At 46.5% G+C, this 21,836-nt stretch overlaps 1 protein-coding gene across 2 annotated transcripts in view; it reads left to right on the forward strand.

The window, feature by feature from the left end:
* Positions 1-21,836, forward strand: part of LOC138251872 (long-chain-fatty-acid--CoA ligase ACSBG2-like) — a 327,149-nt gene that overhangs the window by 185,520 nt on the left and 119,793 nt on the right. For both annotated transcript variants that reach the window (XM_069205686.1, XM_069205687.1), the window contains one exon: positions 15,019-15,206. In XM_069205686.1, coding sequence (XP_069061787.1) covers positions 15,019-15,206 — 188 coding nt within the window. The remainder of the gene's footprint in view (positions 1-15,018; positions 15,207-21,836) is intronic.

Below are 21,836 nucleotides of genomic sequence, written 5' to 3' on the forward strand. Positions count from 1 at the left end.
CCGTCAGGCCAGCAGCTGCAGAAACTGAGGGGCCTGCAAAAGGAGTGGCACTGATTCTGCTTAGGGCAGAGGATGGAGAAGGGTGCTCAAGTTGCACCAATGTGGAAATTGGTGGGGGTTGCCCACTAGCGTAACAAAACTTAAGCCCCCCCCCCTGCAAAGTACCTGTGTCCAATCAGGGGCCTGCTGCCCATGCACAGTGTACTGTGCTGAGGAAGCCCCTGGAGGTCGGGACACCTCCTCCCCCCCCACCCTGCACCGCGGGGCTGCGGGGGCCTTTGTTACTCCTACCTACTCCACTGGAGGCCAGCGCCAGCACTCAAACTACACCAGGATTAAAAAACAGCTTTGTTCGCTGGACCTTGGATACGCCCTAATATACCAGGCCAAATTGGGGGTCATGGAGAATGGCAAATTGCTGTTTTCGCTCCACCCTCGGGTGCATGGGAATGGCTGTAAACGAAATGTCCCCATACCACTGGCACAGGAGACGCAAGGTGGGTCGCTGGAAAGGTGCCGCCCTCAGAGGCGCTGCACTGGGAGGCCACGGGGTTGCCCCAAGATGGAGGAGGGTAGCGGAAGCAAGGGTAAAGGTGGTGGACATTCTGTGGCAATCCTCTGGCCCGGGCCAGACATCTCCGCCCTGCTTGGACCCTGCACACAACACTGGCAACACAGACTTGCAATCCTCTAGCTCAGTGAGCCATAGAGGCCCACCTGTGACACAGAGGGCCGTGGACAAAATCATTTAACTCAGGTTGGTGCACACAAGACACAGCCTGCAAATGACACATAATGCAAAGCTTAAGGTACTCTGGGCAGCTGGGAAATGTGTGGAGGAGAATACTATAGACGTCCATGAAGGGGCCTGGAGGAATGATCATACCTGCTAGGTACCCCATTCCATCGTACTGATGGAGGTCTGAAGGATTCTAAGTTTGTGTTACGCCTGACAGCCTTAGGCTGGTCTTCCCAAACAATTTTGCCTGCCTCCCTCCATTTTCTGACCTCATATTTGCTGGTTTTAGGACTCTGCCACTGCCACTCCTGACCAGTGCTAAAGTGCTTGTACTCTCTCCCCTGAATCATGGTCACACTGGCTTAACTCCAATTGTCATATTTAATTTACGCATAAGTCCCTAGTAAAGTGCTCTACAAGTGCCCAGGGCCTGTAAACTAAATGCTCCTGGTGGGCCTGCAGCACTGACTGTGCCACCCACTTAAGTAGCCCCTTAACCATGTTGCAAGCCTGCCATTGCAGAGCCTGTTGTGTGGTTTGAAACTGTCATGCCAACCTGGCAAGTTAAACCTCTTGCCAGGCCTATATCTTCCCTTTTTATACCCGTCACCCTAAGGAGACTCCAGGTGTCCTTAATAGAATGTAAAATTCTTCACGCGGAGCGAGATTTTTTTTTATTCTATATCAGGACCAGAGGCTCCGATTATGCTTGTTTGAAGCTGCATCATCACCACAGACGCTACATCAACAATAGGTTTATGATACAATTTCTGAAAAGTAGACTAAGAAGACCAATCTGCTCCCTTCATAATGTCCTCTAGACGAGAGGCTGAAGGATAAGATTTGGAAGCCATGGCTCCTCTGGCCGAATGTCCCCCAAAAGCTGAGCTATCAATGCTCTTCTCCTTCAACAACCATCTCATCCATCTGTCCAAAGTAGCTGCTGACACAGGTCTGAATGGTTTCTGTAGGACAATTATCAGTTGACCCTGTGATTCTTGTTGCAATTCCTCAGTAGCAATCTCATATGCCTTCAAACATTGCACAACAAACAATTGTGGGTTTGTCAGGAAACATAGGATATGTTACCAACCTGCAATTAGTTTTAGTTCTCCTAGTGATATTAAACATTACACCATCTGGGGAATAGACTCTCCCTGCTACATCTAAAGATCGAACGACTGACACTCATTAACAGGAGATTTGACATAATAGCAGTGTAAACTTTGCATAGATTTGTTTTCGAGAGAGATAACGGTTAGCCAGCCATTTATCCAAAAATCTCAAAATTATATTCACATCCCACAGGGAAGAATATCTGGGTTAATGAGGAACAGACATGCAAATCCCTTTCATCACTTTGCAGAGCAAGGGATGTTCATCTACTGGTTTACCATCAATCGACACATGTCCAGCAGAAATGGCAGACTTAAAAACATTAATAGTTCTATAAGCTAAACCTGACCCTGCAAGCTCAGTCAAAAAATTCAAGATCATGAAAACGTCCACCCCCAAGGGATCAAGATTTTGCACATCACACCAACCACTCCATCTCCTCCAAGCTGAGGCATAATGCTTATGGGTGTCTGCAGCCAGGATTGTCTGAGGAAATCAGCAGACTTCCATCCCGTCCTGAAACCATCCAGGCCATCAATCGCAGTTTCCCCGATAGAATCAGGGTTCAGTAGAATATTCTGACGAGGAAGAAGAATCAGAGGAGGGAAAGCTAACAGCAGGGCTACTGGGAACCATGGTTGAGCCCTCCAAAAGGGAATCAGGAGAACAATCTCGGCCTTCTGATGTGAGACCGAACCTGGGGAATCATCATGAATGGGAGAAATGCATACCCCTAGAAGTGAGTCCAGTCCCGGAGAAAAGCATCTGTCACCAGAGCCAGAGGGCCCGGATGGCAACTGAAGAACTTGGGCAACTGGAAATTGTGGTGTGACACAAATAAATCAATTTCGCATAGAACCCATTTCCTGAGTATCTGATGAAACAACACCAGGTCCAGTTTCCAGTGCCTGGAATCCCTCAGATACCAGGAGTTCCAATCTGCTATTGCATTCAGGGATCCCAGAAGATATTTTGCCGTAATGACAAGGCATTGACGGAGACAATAGTGTCAGAATTCCTCGGCTATCTCTGCCAGAATTTCAGATTTCGTCCCCCCCAGCTTGTTTACATAGCGAACTGCTGATATGTTGTCTATCCTTAACAGAATAGACCAATCTGTCTTCTGAGGGGAGAGACTTTTTATAGCAAAAGAGCCCATTAGAAGCTCCAAGCAGTTTATGTGGAGACCCAGTTCTGCTTCTAAACACCGACCCCCCCACGTCAAAAGAGAGCCGCATCTCTCGCCCCAGCCCCAACTGCTGGCATCCGATTTGATCACTATCTCCGGAAGATGGTTCTGCCATTCCAGGCGTCCATATGTTCCAACCACCAAAGAATTTCCATCTTGACATCGTCAGAGAGAGGAATCTGCTCCGAATAAGTCAGGCCTTTCCATAAGTGTTGAATTTTCAATCTCTGAAGGACACGATAATGAAGAGGGGCTGGGAAGATGGCTTGTATGGACAATGCCAGAAGTCCCACTAACCTGGCAATCGGCCTCAAGGATACAGTCTGGCTGGCTAAGGCAGATTTCAATTCCCTCTTGATATTGTGAATCTTCTGTGATGAAGAATCAACCAGGCTTGGATCGAATCTATCTGAAAGCCCAGGAAGTCCATCAATTGTGAAGGAATCAAAAGTGTAGATTCATGATGAATCCCAGCTCATGCAGGAGCTGAATGGTCCATGATAAAGGACTCCAGAAAGTCTGAGGGTCCTGCGCCATCAAGAGGAGGTCATCAAGGTAAATTATCAATCAAACACCCCAGCACCTGAGAGATTCCACCACTGGCCTCATCAATTTGGTGCAACACCACTGGGCTGAGGACTGGTCGAATGGGAGAGCCTTGAACTGTAGACAATGCTCCCTCCATCGGAACTGTAAAAATCTCATGTGAGGAGAGAAAATGGGGATGGTTAGACAGGTCAATCGCATTCCAATGAAATATCGCTCAACATGTGGATTCCCTCCATCTTGAAATGCTTGCACATGATTCACCAATTGGAATCCTTGAAGTTTAAGACAAACCGATGACCCCCACCCTTTTTGTCTACCAGAAAGATAGAACTGATGAATCCAAAAGAGTGAAGTGTACAAAAGCATACTGCTCCTTGGACTAACAGGGACTGAACCTCTAAGTCTATAAAAGACTGCTCTGCTTGAGAAAAATGCATGTGGTGTGGATAATGAGTCTGCTTTGGAGTATCGAAAAACTCCAGTTTGAAGCCTAATCTCTAGTACCCAAGGATCGCCAGTAAGTTGTTGCCAATTTTCTAGAAACAAACCCACCCTGCCCCCAACATCACTTCTGAAAAGGGGATAATTCTTACCGGAATATCCAGAATCCTCGATCACTCCTTGTTGTCCACGGCATGTACCCCTGTGAAATCTGGATCGTCCCCTTCTGGAGAGTGTGGGGTAGAAGGTGGATTCTGAAGACTCTCAGTATCAGCCTCCTCTCCCTCAAGGGTAAAAGGACTGTTGAGGGCTTGCAAATGAGCCTTGGCCTGGAACGCGCCCTCCATAACATCTGGACCTGACATAAAGGCCCGTCTTGAAGACTTTCTTGAGAGACATTTGGGCTTTGTCAAGGGTAGAATATGTGGAGCAAATTTTGAGAGTTCTTTGAGGAAAGGCGCTCTCAACAGTAAACCTTCAGCCACTGGCCCTGCTTCAGAGGTAGCCAGGTCATTTAGTTTTGGGTCAATCCTCATTAATATGGATCGTCTGCATTCAGAGGATATGCGCAGTTGGTGTTTCATATCGCTTTTTGCACCCAACCCCTTAAAATATCAGTGTCAACTGGAAAAACAGATTCCTTAGCTTGGAACATGAGATCCAAGGTTAATGGTCCGGACATGTACAGAAGCTTATCTTGGCAGTTACGCTCTATCTAACCCCTTCTTCGGATCTCAGGAGCAATTTTTCACCTCACAGCTTCAGAACATGCACTTGTAGTGCAAAGTGACGTGAGGAGTAAACATAGAAAGGGGACTACGCTGCACCACAAGCGTAGTCTGCTCCCGCTCCACAAAAGAGGCCCGTAACAAACTCGAGTCGGCTTGATAAAGCCGATCGCGTACTAGATGCACTAAGTGTAACATGCGTACAAAAGCAAATAAAGCACACAGAATTGCATCTCTATAATGCACAAAATAGCCACATTAACAGCATAAAGGCATAAAACATATAAGGCGTATCAGGTACTTATCTGGCTGCGGAGCAGCTGATGCTACATATACGGAGTTGCTGTATGGTGATTGGACATTGTGATGCATATCTTGTTGTGTTCATGGGTAATGAAGAATTTATTTTACAATGTTGTGATTGGCTGCTGCGATTTTCAGTAAAAGAAAGGGCAAGCATAATTGGAGCCTCCGGTCCTGACATAAAATTGGACACCTTTGGTGTCCACACATTTCTAAGAGTAAACTGGGACAGGTCTTGCGTTTTTCAACTGACTAAGCGAATAAGGCCCGAATTTAAGAAAAGTGGTAGGGGCAGTAGTGTCAACATTTTTTATGCTATCGATGTACTGTCCAGGAGTAGCGCCAAAATGTTGGTGCTAAGCCTGCAGAGTACATAAGGGCTCTTTGAAAACAATGTATGCCCCCTTTTAACGCCTGCTCCTTGCAGGCCTTAAGAATAGCCACTAAAAATAGCACAGTGGAATCTCCTAGATTCCACTGCACCATGTTGTGGTCCCCCTAACGGGGAACGCCCCCTTTCATACATTAGCCTGTCTCCAACCTACTGATATTGTGGGTCAAGCTCAGGACTGCTTGACTTAATTCATGAAGGAATGTAGTCAAGAGGTCTGCACTTCTCCTTTCTCGTTTGGGTCTCATGAAATGCCGGTGGAAGTCCCCAGGGATCAGCTCTGAGCCCCACTTTATTTAATATTTATCTCACACCACTTGCCCTTCTTGCCAAGGCATTGGGAGCAAGAATAATTTCCTATGCTGAAGACACCCAATTGCTGTTTTCCTGGGGCAAGGATGCAGTGTTCCCTGGTGAGAAAATCAGAGTATGCCTGACAGTCGTCTTCCAGTGGCTAAGTCATCATCAGCTCAAATGCATGCAGAAAAGAATGAGTTGCTTTTCTTTGGCTTGAAGGCCCTTGAGACATGTCGTAGAGCCTCTCTACAGAGGCAATATGACCCTATTCCTCCCTGTTTGTTGACGTACCACATTGCAGTGGTATTGTCCATCAAGACTTGTACTGACTAACTGCAAATGGAATGGAGGAAGGACTTGAGAGCCAGACATATCGCCGCAATTCTAACAGATTGATGTGCAACAGCTGCTCCTCTGGAGACCAAAGTCATTATCCGTTATCACCATGGCCACTGAAGGTGGAGGACAAAACAGCTTCCCTTGTGATAGATTGCTGTCCACATCCCACCATTGAAGATCGGTTGCAGTGTCTCTGGAGATTCTGACTGACTCTCTGAGATCTCCTTTGTGTTGAAACACTGTCTGTAGAGGAACCACTGAATCGCCCTCATGTGGTAGAGTACATGGATGACCAACATAATGCAGGAAGCCATCAGACTGAGCAGGGTAAGACCTTCTGGACTGGAGCCATCACTCCATCCTGAAACACTTAAATCATAGCTTGAATGTCTTGAATCCTCTGAGGAGGAGCCTAGGCATGATTCACTGTGGTGTCAAGCAGTGCCCCTATTAATAAGGTGCGCTGAGAGGGCTCCAGGTGACATTTGGGCACATTTATGGAAAAAGCCCAGGATGTTCAATAACTGAGCTGTCAACTGCAAGTGATGCAAAACCTACTGTGGAGACTTGGCTTTGAGCAGCCAATCATCCAGGTAAGGGAATTCTGGTATTCCCCACTTTCTGAGATGTGCTGCGACCACTGCCATCACCTTTGTGAAGAGTTGAGATGCGGAAGGAAGACTAAATCGAAAGACCACAAACTGGTAATGTTGTGGCCCCACTGTGAAACGGAGATACTTCCTGGGCGATTGCAGAATGGGGATGCAAATCGATAGAAACCATCCAGTCTTCTTTGTCTAGTGCAAGAAGCAACTGTGCCAAGGTCAACATTTTGAATTTCTCCTGTTTGAGGAACCATTTCGGAATTATGAGGTCTAGGATTGGCGGCAAACGACTGTCCTTTTTAGGGATCAGGAAATATCGGGGGTAACATCCCTGACCCCTGTTCCTGCTCTGGAACCAGCACCAGTGTGCCTTTTAAGAGTAGTGTTTGGACCTCTTGTTGAAGTAACAGAAGATGTTTCTCTGAACATAAACTTTGTTGGGGAGGAATAGGAGGAGGAAACTCCTGGAAAGGTAGGTCATGCCCATTTTCTGTAATACTCAACACCCAAAGGTCCGATGTTATGGACCTCCACTGTTGTAGAAAATGAATCAGAACTAGTGCTGCTTTCCTGAGACATTGGCTGGGGAGCAAGAGGGAGAGGAGGAGGAATGCTGATGGGCAGCTCCACACTGCTGTCCATAGATCTACCATTTGTAGCTTCTATAGATGTGGTTTCGATTGCTGCTGTTGCTGAAACTGCGACCTTCCTTGAAAGGAAAAGGATCTTTCGGATCTTTGAAACTTCCAAAGCTGTCTATAATCCACAGGCTGTGTTTGCAGTTCCAAAGATCTTGCTGTTGCTTTGCTCTCTTTGAACCTTTCCAAAGCCAAGTCAGCTTTAGCACCAAACAAATTTGACTCATCAAGGTTGTTTGTACGTCAGGAGAAAAAACAGACCCCCCTTAATCAAGCATGCCTCCTTGAAGCAACTGAGGACCACATTGCACTTGCCAGTGAGTCAGCAGTGTCCAGACCTGACTGTATGACCTGGCATGCATCAGCTTGACCATCGTTCAGGAGTTCAACAAAATGGCCTTGGGCATCTTCCATCAATTTTGGAACTACCACTTTAGCCAAGTCCATCAGAGCAGGCAGGTAATGACCTAACAATCATGTTGCATTAGTAGATTTTAAAGCCATACCACATGAAGTGAACAACTTCTTTGGTGACTGTTCCATTCTTTTTGACTGTCTCTATCAGCAGGGGCAGTTGGGAATGACCCAGGAGTCAACCTAGAAGAACACGAGGCTTGCACAAACAAACTCTCAGGTGTGGGATGTGAAGTCAAAAACAAAGGGGTTGACTGGAGTGGGCTTATACCCCCTTGCTATTGGTTGAGACACAGCAGTGGAAGTCGTGAGTTTTTGACAGATCCTCAGGATTGGCTTCGTCAATGCATCATTAAAAGGCAACAATGGTTCAGAAGAAGAATAGAATGAATGTAATACCTTTGTTAACAAATTTGACTTAGGTTCAGTCGTGGGTAGAGGCAAATCCAACATCTCAGCTGCCTGATTTATAACAAAGTGTTACAGCATGACTTCAGGTAGAGGGATACCCTTGGGAGATAACAGCTCCCATTAAGGTGAAGTGTCTAGCCAAGTTGCTTGTGTCCAACCGCTCAAAATCAGGATCCAGGTGAATTATCTCCCCTTCTTCAAGATTGCCTCTACCCATGGCATACTGTTCCTCCTCTAGAAGTCTGTGAGCCTCTCTTCTAGATGTCTGCTTTGACTTTATCATCGGTGATGTCGGTAACAGTGCCCGCGACTTCGGTAACAGCACCGGCAATTCTAACACCGGTGATTTAGAAGCCTGAGCTGGAGGAGCAGAGGGTGCTGGAGTCGAGTGATACAACATCGCAGCTACTTCATCTGATGCCGGAGAAGGTCTAGTTGGCGCTGGTCCTGACGAACCCTGTTCAATCAGCGAAGTCAACTGCCTCAGCGCTCGATGAGGCCAGGACACCTGAGGCATAGAAAAGGCACAAAGCAACCTTGTTAGTATGGCACTGGGAATCCACCCAGCAAATATGACAGTGGACACATGGAGCCCGCAGGCATACCAGATGGAGTCAACCCTTGCAAAGATGCCATAAATAGCATTTAGAAAACTCAAGGGATCCATCCCTGGAAATGTTGGATAACTCTGCCCCTGTATTGGAGAAGTAGGTGTCGCAAGAGGCAAAGGGTCCACGTCAAGCTGCGTATCAGGACATCCAGGGGAAGTCAGACCTGGATACGCAGGCGACTTCGGGGTGGGCATCGGAGATGGAGAAGGAGACACCTCACATATCTCTACCCGCTCTTGCTATGGAGACCCCGACTTCCGAGAATCATCCCCGACGAACAGCATCAAGAGGAAAGATGCCGCTTCTTCTTGTGTTTTCTCTTCAGTGACTTTGAAAAGTGGGGCATCAGCAAATTCGATCGGGCCGAGACTTCCAACGACCTCTTTTTTCTTGTTTGGCCATGGGTATTAGTTGCATCGCTGCCAAGTCCTTTAAAGGCTGTGAGTTCATTTTTTTACATGACAAACAGGTATCTACATTATGATCCGAACGAAAAATACCAAAGGCAATCCCCGTGTGGGTCAGACCTTTACATTTCCTACATGGCTTAAATCCCGACTTCCTTGGAGGAATTTTTGTTTTTTCAGCAACAATGTTGGTGAAAAACTATCCAAGAAAGTCTACATTGTAACGAAGAGCCACCAAAAAAAACATTACACGTCGAAGGCGTGGAAAAAAGGGAACTGATGTCAGCATGCCAACGAGGGCTTGTTTTGGCTCTGATGATGTCAGATGGAGTTGTACATGGAGCTGGGGCATTGTGACGTCCTCGTCGACATGGAGAGCTATGAAGAAACGTTTCAGTGGAATGATGGGGCATTGAGGAAATTCTAAAGGTGAGGAATCCACAGGAAGATGTATCTATCAGAAATTAGATATCAGGTCTTTGGGTGAAGTGTGTGTAGTTAACACAGTTTTCCACTGTCAGGGGCCTAGTTGCAGTCATTCTATTGCTTTGATTTATCACCCAGAGACCAGGGCCGGCTTAAGCGCTCGTGGTGCCCCCACCATGACCACATCCTCCACTGATTTCCTCACTACCATGCTCCAACAGTGCCCCATATCTCTCAATAGTCCATTTCCGACACGCATTTCATTTTTTTTTAAAGCACTACACATAGTTCACGCATGCCCAGTTTTGTGATCTGCATGGTACACGTTCTTTGCAGCTGGCACATTATCCCTCTCTGTTACTTTATGATGAGTCAAAACTGCCACTAAAAATTCCAGCTTTCACCAGCAGTAACATTAATCACCAGAGTTGGCTTGACATTTCTATTGTTGCCTGAAACTGCTAGACACAAGGAAGTTCATGTGCTTTTAAACCCATACGTTATTTTTAAACCCAGAGCCCCCCACCAAAGTGAGTGCTGGGTGCCAGGTGCAGCTACACTGTTCGCACCTCCCTAAAGTCTCCCCTGCCAATCACTTCAGCGTGCAGGCTTACACTTCTGTTTCTATCGGTTAGCCGGTCCCACTGCTCCTTGAGGGAGCTTAAGTGGGGAAGGCTTTCCTACCTGTCCTGATACCCTTCATGTCTGTTGGGTCATGTATGTAACCGTTTCCAGTACAAATTGGGCAGCCAGTGAGTGACTGAAACACCTTCTTCCTACTTCCACCTACTGTGATATTGAACTTCTCCTCCTGCATCATTTGAATATCTGCCTCAGTGCATCTACTTTCACTAGTAAGTACATATGAGAGGAGTCATTTCCACTACAGGAAATTAACTCCTGTCTGGTATACTTTATTAATCATTCCTACAATTTAGAGGATTCATTTAGTTACCAATAAGACCTATACAGGAGTTAATAGATGTATGTAATCTTGTGCACATATTCTCACTTGGTGCACACATATTTATTTACATGAATTAACTCCTGTTTTATTTTGTAGGTACTGGTGCAGTACTTTTTTTAGGTATCTTGGAAATGACTCCTTAACTATAAAAAGTCTTAACCACATATTGGTTTTGATTGATTGATGAGACCAATCTTATTCTCTCTTTTATCCCTTTTATCCATCATCTCTGTAGGGCATGGATTGGCCATTGGTTCATAAACCGATCTGGCTGTGGGCGTGCCGCTGGCATGCCAAAGGTGCGCCTAAGGCAAGCCCATCTGCGCCCAGGGATGCTGCACAGCCAGACCGGGATGGCCCACGCCTCCAGTACTCCAGACAGCTGTTGTTGAGCCCCGCCTCCCAGTTTACTTGTAAGGGTGGGGAGCCGGCCTTGCCGGATCAGCTAGGGGGCTGGAAATGCAGTGATTGCACATAGGAAGCTGGGCATGTTTCACATCGTAATGCCATGAAAAATCTATCTCCCAGTCCTATTGACCGGGGGCCTACTATTTGAATCGGCTTAAGTGCGGCTTGATTAATGCACATTCCCTTATCAAACAGTGTTGAAATTGGCTACACATGGACTCCTTGGCTCTGGACTGTTTGTTCATTACAGAAACTTGGGCCATCGAAGATTCCGGTCCTGACTTCGTATTAGTCACTCCTATAGGCTATGAAACCACCAGGCTCGATAGACCTAGTAAAAGGGGAGGGGGGCTAGCAGTGATTTTCAGGAATAAATTCACCTGTTCCTTGGATCCTATAAATGTCAGCCCAGAAACCTGTGAAGGCGCCTTCTTTCAGGTCCGACTTTAGAACCTGATGTGCTTTGAGGGCCTTCTGATTTATCATCCCCCTGGTCCTAAGAACTCTATCCTATCACACTGGCCCTCCATTATTGAACCGCTATTAACGACCTCTAAATCTATCGTGCTAGGGGACTTTAACATTCACCTGGAGGACAAGCAAGACAGTGCTACGGGTACCTTTCTGGACCTGATGACTAACTTTGAGTGGGACCTTAAGGTTCCGTCGGCAACCCACCGGGCCGGGCATACCCTGGACGGTATTTTTTCATGACATGACAGTTGCACTCTTATATAAAACTTAGCCCTCGACTGGTCCGATTATCATCTGCTTTCCTTCACTGTGGCAATGAGGTGGGAACCGACTCATATCCCCCTGTCGCCAAGATGGTCAGACACTGGGGTAAAATCTGGGAGCAGTTCTTCGTGCAGGCGCTGGAGAGTAGCTTGGGACAAGAAGCAGTATAATTCCTTAGTTGACAGATATGATAAAGGAATAAGGGCAGCGGTAGACCTGACATCCCCCGTGAGGAAATGGAGGCCAGATTGTACACCAAGGAATTAAGGACATGCAAAGACAGTATAGACGGCAGGAGCGCAGATGAAAATGAGTTGAAAACTTAGAAGAGAGAGATAAATTGAGGATGCGGCTTGGAGACTACAACCAGGCCATCAGAAAAGCCAAATCAGATTATAATGTATTTAAGATTAAGGAAGCAGTTAGTGTACCCAGGGAACTTTTTAAGGTGGTTCAATCCCAATTAGAGAACTCCCAAGCCTTCTGCGACAAGGTAGCTGACTTTTTCAAAACAAAGTCTTACAGATCCAAGCTAACTCACCTAGCACTCTTAGGATCTGAATTTTGAAGAATCTGGGGCTGGTATAGAGACACACAGGGTATGTGTCACTTACTAAATTCCCCCCCTCTGTAAGCTGACAGAACCAAATCATTGCTGTCAGGGGTTAGGCCAGGATCCCCAGGTGATCCCTGTCCCCCTAAACTTTTAAGGCCAGCTCCTCCCATGTTTCGAAGACACTGGAAATGGCTTACCAAGAGGCGAGAGGTGTTAAACACTAAGGGGGTCATTACGACCCCGGCGGGAGGCGATAATGTGGCGGTAGTACCGCCAACAGGCTGGCGGTACTTACCGCCTCATTATGACTGTGGAGGAGATGCAAAGGTAATACCGCCGATACCGTCAGGCTACCGCCAGCCTGCAGCCTGGTGGTCCCAGCGGTTGTAATTCGCCAAGGCTGCGCTGAAAGCAGCTCTGCCCTGGGGATTTCGAGTCCCCATCCGCCAGCCTTTAGCTGGCGGTATAGGAGTTTTCAGGCCCCTGCAGTGCCTGCATGGGCACTGCAGGGGCCCCCATGAACAGCCCCGTCGCGCATTCCACTGCCCAAATTACAGGCAGTGGAATGTGTGACGGGTGCTACTGCACCCGATGCACCTCAACATTGCAGCCGGCTCCATTACGAGCAGGCTTCAATGTTGTGGTGACATTTCCGCTGGGCCATAATGAGGGCCTAAGACTCTTCCTCCAGCCTGGAAAGAAGCGATTGTGGTCCCACTCAAGAAGAAACCAGGAGGTGACCCTAATGATCTTAAAAACCTACTCCCTATCTCATTCCTACCCACGCTAATATTCTAGAAAAGCACTTCTATAAACAAACTAGCCCACTTCCTTCAGCAAAATGGTTGCCTAGACCCCTCCCAGCACGGGTTTCGTAAAACACACAGCACAGAATCAGCCCTAATTGCCACCTCAGACTCTATCTGCCAGATGGTGGACCAAGGCAGGGAAGCCATTCTGGTTCTTTTAGATCTCTCGGCTGCATTTGATACCATATCCCCTCAACTGATGATGCTTCACCTCTGTCAGACTCTTTTCTGCGTGAGACATCCACCATTGTGAGCTGTGTGGACTTCAGAGCCGCCCCGTTCCAACGTCCCTGCGATGTCCCTCAGGGTTCCTCACTCAGCCCCACCCTAGTTAACCTGTATGTTGCACTGCTGGTGAAACTGGTCTGCTCGTTGGGGTTTCTAGTCTCCTCATACACAGATGATCAGCTTATCATCCCGGTCAATAGGAACTGGGAAGAGGTAACGGGCTAAAATGAACAGAGAGAAAACCGAGATTCTTTTCTTCGGCTCTAACAGCTCATTATGGAGCACGCGCTGGTGGTGACAATCTTGCGGTGACCTGCCGTCTCCATTACCGGTAGCAAGAAATTAAGGAATTTTATTTGACAGCGCCCTATCGTTTGACTCACAGTTTAGCCAGACAGTCAAAACCTGCTTCTGGTTGATCAAAACCATTCAGAAAATGTTACCCTTTCTCCTGTGGGATCTCAGGACCTGTGTGATACTCGCTCTGGTGATGTCTAAACTTGATTACTGCAATGCCTTACTGCTGAGTATTAATCAAGGATCCCTGCATGAGCTTCAGGGTATACACAACACCGCAGCTCGCCTAGTGCTGGGCCTTCCGCAGGAAGCAAATTAGTTTTAAAGCCCCCTGCATTACTCACACGGCTTTACATCCCCAGGGCTCCAGATACCTCCGCTCTGCCTTAAGGTGGTATCCGCCTATCCGCCTCTTAAGGTCAGCCAGTCTTTACCTGGCTATGCTCCCATGCTGCAAAAAACCCAAATGGGGTGACAAAGCTTTTTCGGTTGCGGCTGCCAAGTTATGGAACACTTTCCCGCCACGCATCAGGAAACTGGAAGCTTTCATGCCATTCTGCAAACAGATTAAAACTTGGATTTTTGCCCTGTAGCTGGCCCCTGTGTGACTGCTCTGGGGTGTCTTGTTCTCTCTACACTCTCTCATGCGTCTCTCTCTGCTCAGCGCTTCGAAGCTATGGTCAGAACGCGCTTTATACAGATATATAAATAAATACAAATATGCTGAGTCTAATTTCGCCTTTGTCCTGAAGTTGCCCCTTCATTAAGATTGGGGTCGAAACGTTGTCGACAACCATCGTGCTGAGAGAGACTTTTATTTAATGCCCTCTATGTACAGAAATCCCTTGATTTATCTGGGACTTTGATTTCTTCAATGCTACAGAATCCGCTCAGGTTAGTCTGCCCTTTCTGCTGTTCTCTTGTTTTTATTTTGGGCACTCTCTTTTTTGCGCCATTTGCACACTGTGCTCACACTGCACTCAGCACATATTTCACTTTTTTAAATGAGTATGTATACTGCATTTAAATACATATAATAAGATAAAAGATAATTCTTCTGTACATTAAATGTTGGAGTTGCATAGATCACGAAGCAGTGATACCTGATTGGACATTATTGCATGTGAATGTTTTATAGCCCTGTCTTTTTGCGTGTACAGGTGGCTCTTGTGGTTTAAATTGATTTTTATTTTTGATTACTACATTTCTTCGATTATGCTTTTATTGCCGTGCATACCTTGATGCGCAACTCCAGCTAATTTCTTCTGGCCAAAAATCACCACTGTTAGATAAGAGCAACCCAGCTATTATTCTAGGAAACATGCAAACTATAAACCTACAAAAGCAAGATTATGCAATAAAGGGAAAGATCTTCAGATACACCAGACAAATCTTTCTATCCTCTCTCCAGTCACAGGAATCCCTCTTTGACACCCTGAAGGAGGTGCGACCCACGGTGTTCTTTGGGGTGCCACGGACATGGGAAAAGATTCAAGGGGTGCTGGTTGAGATGGAATCCAAGTCATCTTCCATGCAGAGGTCTATCAACCCTTCAGCCGGGTATCCTAGCTCAGCAACCAACCTCAAACACATGAATGGGTATGTGACCTGAGGCACGGAGATGTGTGATCTGAGGCACAGAGATGTGTGACCTGAGGCACGGAGATGTGTGATCTGAGGCACGGAGATGTGTGACCTGAGGCACAGAGATGTGTGACCTGAGGCACGGAGATGTGTGACCTGAGGCACGGAGATGTGTGACCTGAGGCACAGAGATGTGTGATCTGAGGCACGGAGATGTGTGACCTGAGGCACAGAGATGTGTGACCTGAGGCACGGAGATGTGTGACCTGAGGCACAGAGATGTGTGATCTCAGACACGGATGTGTGTCAATTCATCTATTAAGTGGGTCTGTGTGGAGGCGACGCATAGAAATATGGGAAACTTCAAACATAGGCAGAGATATGGAGGAATCTGACAAGTCAGAATATATGGGTGACAAAGTCAAAAGGACTGATAAAACAAAAAAAAGACCATTAAAAGTTCTTCATGCTATTTTAATTCCATTGTAACAATATAAAGCTAGTAGGTTCTAAAGTTATTCATACATGTAATTTCTAATATCCCAGACAACAGCAGAGGTGTGTCCATGTGTTTAAACACAGCTTTGGTAATCTGTTTTTAACCAGATTCCACACATCACACTGGTCTACCTACACCACCTACAATCCAAATCTTCTTTCGAGGTGCCCTGCTGTTGTTTGCAGCTTCTTCTAAATATAAAAAACCACACATTTGAAAGCTAGACCTGTGATGCTGCTTCTGGTCAGTAACTACACTGGCTTCTTGGTAAAGCATTGCACCCATTATTGAAATGAATGCCATCACCGCCCCGCTACACTGGGTGTAATTGGGCCTAATTGGGGGGGGGTGCCCCATGCAAATGTGGTCTTGCACCCCTGCCACTGGCATGTGGTTGCTATTACTGTGCTGGCCAAATCAAGAGTACAATTGTGCATGTTCCCATGAGTGCTGGTGGGTCTCTCTGATGGAATGAGGGCCACCAGACTACTCTACCACCCCAGTAAGTGAGTAGGGAGACCTCTGTTGAGCGTGGCCCTTTCCTCCCCTTCCAAAAGGAGCCAAACGTGCCAGTTTCCCTAAACCTTTACAATGTTTATGTGAAGCTAATTAAAGCATATCAAGATGGCATGCACACCTGCCACTTGGCCTACTTGTTCATGGTATATGAAATGGCCCCATAAGATCCTGGAAGGAGAGCAAGCTCTCAGCTACAGCAAAGGTAGTAAACTGTTGCACTTTTCAGCCACTCCAGAGAAGACTTTCATTACATAGGTCACCCTCGCCTTTCACAACAGAAGCCTATTTACTCTTTTTTTGCTAGGTTCCCTGTGAGGGATATTGTTGTGATGCAATATAGAAATACGCAAACAACAAGAGTAGATTAGGAGAGGGGTATAGTAAGTTATATGGATATATAAATGACCACACCAGGAGAAAATTAAGTAATATATGCTTAGCCGCCCCTCCAGGGATTTCTCATAACCCTAACATTTCATTACATCATTGGGTAATCTGACAAGCCGGATACCACACATCTCCCTCTTTTTTAAACAAAAAGGAAATGTCACTCACCTTAAACACAAACCACAGACCACAAAAAACTGACTTACATTTCACAAGATGCATGTAAACAGGATATCACAAAAACATGCCACAATTATGACCATCACCAAATTACTCCAGTTGGTCAAACAAGCATAATTCAGTGGTAGGACACAAAGTACTAAAAATGAAATACTACAACACAACAACAAACACTGACACAACCATTCACTCAATCGAAAAAAAGAAACATAGAACCAGGTATTCATATTCACACATTTTCCACTTCCAACACGTACTCACCGCCTCTAAGGGCATCTACTGTTTTAGCAACATCTATCTTTCAACTGTCACATACGACCACTGTAGGTCATCTTGTGTTTAACAGTGGGAATCTATCACCACACATTCATCCCCTGTAAGGGTGTCTTGTGATTTAGCAATGGGAATCTATCACCACACACACCCATCCCCTGTAAGAGCAATGTATGTTTTAGCAGTGGGGAGATTCCTTCTTCTTCTTGTGCAGGCTGAAGAATTGCAGTCTTCTGAGGATGCATGGAGCGGGAACTGTTGCAAAGCTGGCAGGAACTCTGGATACAATGTTGCTGAAGAGTCTTTCTCATGGGTCTACAGCTTGTAGGTTCCTGGGGGTCTCAGTTCTGATTCCGGAAGTCTAAGCAGAGGCTGCAAAGGAGTCCTGCTGGAATCTTGCAAGCCGAATCTGAGGACCCACCCCAGAGGAAGAACCCTAAATAGCCCTGAAAGGGGGACTGGTCACCTAACCAGGTAAGCACCTATCAGGAGAGGGCTTTGAGGTCACCTCCCTGGCCTGGCCACTCAGATGCTCCCAGAATTCCCTGCCCACCTTAGAAACAAGATAGCAGAACCCAGGGACCCTCTGGAGGAGCTCTGAGCACCACCCCTGGGGTGATGATGGACAGGTGAGTGGTCAGTCCCCTTTCCATTGTCCAGTTTAGCAGCAGAGCAGGGACTGGGGTTCCCGGAAGCGGTGAGGACTGGTTTATGCACGGAGGGCATTAAATGTGACCTTCAAAGCAAAACCAGTGGCTTGGGGAGGCTACCCCTCCCAAGCCAGTCACACCTATTTCCAAAGGGAGAGGGTGTAACACCCCTCTCCCAAGGGAAATCCTTGTTCTGCCTTCCTAGGCTTGAGCAAATCAAGCAGCAGGAGGGCAGAAACCTGTCTGAGGGATGGCAAAAGCTGGGGCTGCCTGGAAAACCCTAGAAGACTGGTAGCAATGCTGGGGGTCCTCTAAGGATCATGTTCTAACAGGTTTCCACTTATTTGCACGACATGAGGTCTTGGTCTTGTACAACTGTTCTCAGCAATTTGCCTGAGTTTTGATGAAGCTCTCAGAGGTCTTTATCATGTTCATGAAGAAAATGGGGAGATGTGTCCGGTGAAGTGAAGAAATGTGGGTTCCTATTCCATTCAATGTACAGGTTCACTGGTTATAGAATTGTGTACTTGAAGGTTAGATTTCTCATCCATTTTCTGATGTTGTTATTGATTTGTCGTGCCTCTTGCTCTAACTTGAATGAAGCCTGGGAAGATGGCCATCTTCAAATCCCCAAGCTGCAATGCTTCCCTGGTTCATGCTAGCTAGAGCACCATGGCCTTATCTCAGTGATTTAATATCCTGGTTATAGTTGTTTTTGGCTTCAGTTCGGGTTTGGAGTGGGCCCCAAGAACATTTTGTTCTCTCCCTATTATAAATATTTGTGAGAATGCATCATTGTTGAATTGAATTGTCAAACGCGGTCAAGAAATAGCGCCATCATCCAAGTATTAATGTTTTCAGGGATCCCCATTATTCTAATACTATTTTGCTGTGACCATTCTTCTAAATCCTAGTTTTTGGCTCTCATTAGTTTCAGCAGTTTTTTCCACTTTGTGCAGGTTGGTGGTTGCTGTGTTATCATACCCAGACTAAATATCCTTTTCTGCCTCATTCAGTGGTCTGCTTGTCCATTCTTTCCTCATATGGTCTAATCCCAACGATTAAGAATGAAGTTTGCCTTCAATGATATCTAAACTATTTCACATTTCTTTGAGAAATTCTTTCATTTTGACATTACCTTTGGTAGGTGCCAATCAGCAGCTTGTTTCTTGTTGAATTGCTATTTTCTTTGTTTTGAATATTTTCCCTATTCTGTGGTGTAAACTTCATAGAAAATTCTAGCTAGAATATTTACTGAGGTTGCTTGAACTGTGTTTACTTCCTCAGTGCACTAACGACCTGCTTGCTGAATTATTGTAATTCCAGACACTGTTGGGAGTTAGCCGCAGTAGGCTTATGTGGTGCTACATTAGAGAGGCCAACTTTTTCTTTCCCTGTCTCTCTTTCGTTTTGAACTTCGACTCCCACCAAGACGACCCACTGTTCTCATTGTGGGCTGCTGCTCTCTCTACATCCTATGTTATGTGACAAAGTCCTCATCTGTCAACACCATATAGCCATTCAGCAGTGTTGACCTCCTTTTAATAATTACTTGCCTTATCATGGGCCATATCTTAAGGTAGGGAGACTTGGTTGCTGGGTTGATGCAACCTCCAGGTGCCATCTCCAAAGAAGAGTGCTGTCGCATCCCGACACATAAGCTGATTTCTGAATGTTTAGGAGCTCACTCACACAGATTTATCTGATTCTAGTCACTTTTTACAGTAGTTTTCTTCATGCCTCACGTTACATTCAGCACCGCACATTCTGCAGCCCTCCATTACCAACCACACGCAGTGGTCTAACAAGACTCACTTCTCTTTGGAGCATGTTGACTTTACTCTCGGTTGTTCCTCCCTGCTTTGGGTGTCTTGATCTCTTCATAACTATGATTATAGCCACGACATTCAGCTCCAGAGCATTCTCACCAGAGGCTTTCACTACGCTGTTGTCTGTCTGCAAAACTCAGTAGTTCTCTCTGTATATGCATGCATTGCGCCACTTTGTAAATATGGCGCTATGAATTTTGCCTCATTGGGACACATTAGCATCATAAAAAAAGATGCTAATATGGAACAAGGAGGTGATAGGACCTCCTAAATCTGGGCCATTGTTTCTCCTCCTCGTACAGAGGGGCCTAGCCACTCTCCTCTATTAAGCGTTCTTTTCCTCCACTAAGATTCTCTCAGTGGAATGAAAACACAAAGCAGACTAAGGGGGTCATTCTGACCCTGGCGGTAAAATCCGCCAGGGCCAACGACCGCGGGAGCACCGCCAACAGGCTGGCGGTGCTCCCTTGGGCATTCTGACCGCGGCGGTACAGCCGCGGTCAGAAACGGAAAACCGGCGGTGTACCGCCGGTTCTCCGCTGCCCTGGGGAATCAGCTGCGCCGCCATGGGGATTCCGACCCCCATACCGCCATCCTGTTCCTGCCGGTTTTGGCCGCCAGGAACAGGATGGCGGTATGGGGTGTCGTGGGGCCCCTGGGGGCCCCTGCAGTGCCCATGCCAGTGGCATGGGCACTGCAGGGGCCCCCGTAACAGTGCCCCACCAAGATTTTCAGTGTCTGCCATGCAGACACTGAAAATCGCGACGGGTGCTACTGCACCCGTCGCACCCCTTCCACTCCGCCGGCTCCATTCAGAGCCGGCATCCTCATGGAAGGGTGTTTCCCGCTGGGCTGGCGGGCGGCCTTCTGGCGGTCGCCCGCCAGCCCAGCGGGAAACCCAGAATAACCGCAACGGTCTTTTGACCGCGCAGCGGTATTCTGCCGGCGGGACTTTGGCGGGCGGCCTCCACCGCCCGCCAAAGTCAGAATGACCCCCTAAGTGACCTCCTTCTCAGTTTTACCCTTTGTTCAATAGTTAATTATAGTTGTATAGATGTTGTAGCTGTCTGTGTTGTCTCTGTTTATTGTTTATGTTTAACTTGAGAAAGGGTTGCCACTGTTTCCTCCTTAAAATGTAGAATGCTTGAGGGCAGTTGCTCTCCTGCCTGAATGGCAGTAGGCAGACGGTCGATGGTGTGCTGCATTAATAAAGAAGTCTTCATCTACACTGTGGAAGTTTCTTTTTTACAACTATTGGTGATGAGGCATAGTGGTATATCCATCATCGCAGTGGCACAGGGACAATATAACCTCTATTGGAATTATTTTGTGTGGTTTTGGCGCAGTGGAATGCTGATTAACCTTCCTACGCTTCCTGGATAATTCACCTGTGACTTGACAACGTATGTGTGGAATATCAGGAGTATTTACACTGTACTGTATTAAGATATTAGATTACAGCTGACTTACGCTCTCTTCAACAACTACACAATGCTATATACTGCTTCAATTGGTCAAGAGCATGGTGAAACCACAGAATCGGGCCATTTGCAATAGAAAAATGTTTTTTTAAATGGACAACATGCAAAATTCAATTCAATAATTTGTTACAGAATCACATTATGCTTTTGGAAATCTGCAGTTGGAAGGGACATTTTTAGGGAGCTTTCCAAATACCGAATTGCCTAGTGTTTGAAATGGGGGTCTCTTGTGGCAGTCAGTTTGAACTCTGTCCAAGGAGAGACCCTCACTCTAGTCAGGGCAAGGGAGACACACTTAAAATAATCCCTGCTCAGCCCCTTGGTAGCTTGGCACAAGCAGTCTGGCTTATTTTAAGGGCAATGTGTAAAGTATTTCTACCAACTCACACAATAATACAGGGAAAACACTACAAAATGGACACAACACCAGTTTAGAAAAATAGCCAATATTAATCTAATTCAAACAAGACCAAAACGACAAAAATCCAACATACAGAAGTCAAGTTATGAATTTGTAAATTAAAAAAGAGTCTTACTCCATAGGAAACAATGGAATGCGTTGATGTTACACAAAGAACCTGGTTTGCATCAAAAATAAAGCCTCACGGGCAAGCGTTTGTCAGAAAAGTCAGCCATGCTTTGATTACTCGCACCTGAGGCCGTGCATCGTTTCTTCCCAGGTCGGCTAGGCGATGCGTCGTTTTTCTCTCCTGCAAGAGAGCGATGTGTCAATTTCCAGATGGACAACCTCGATGACTTTGATGCTCAGCGACGATGCGTGTGAAATCCAACCGCACAGTGATGAGGAACCGTGCTGCGTGGAGGGT

Source organism: Pleurodeles waltl, chromosome 1_2 (assembly GCF_031143425.1).
Source record: "Pleurodeles waltl isolate 20211129_DDA chromosome 1_2, aPleWal1.hap1.20221129, whole genome shotgun sequence".
Taxonomy (NCBI): domain Eukaryota; kingdom Metazoa; phylum Chordata; class Amphibia; order Caudata; family Salamandridae; genus Pleurodeles; species Pleurodeles waltl.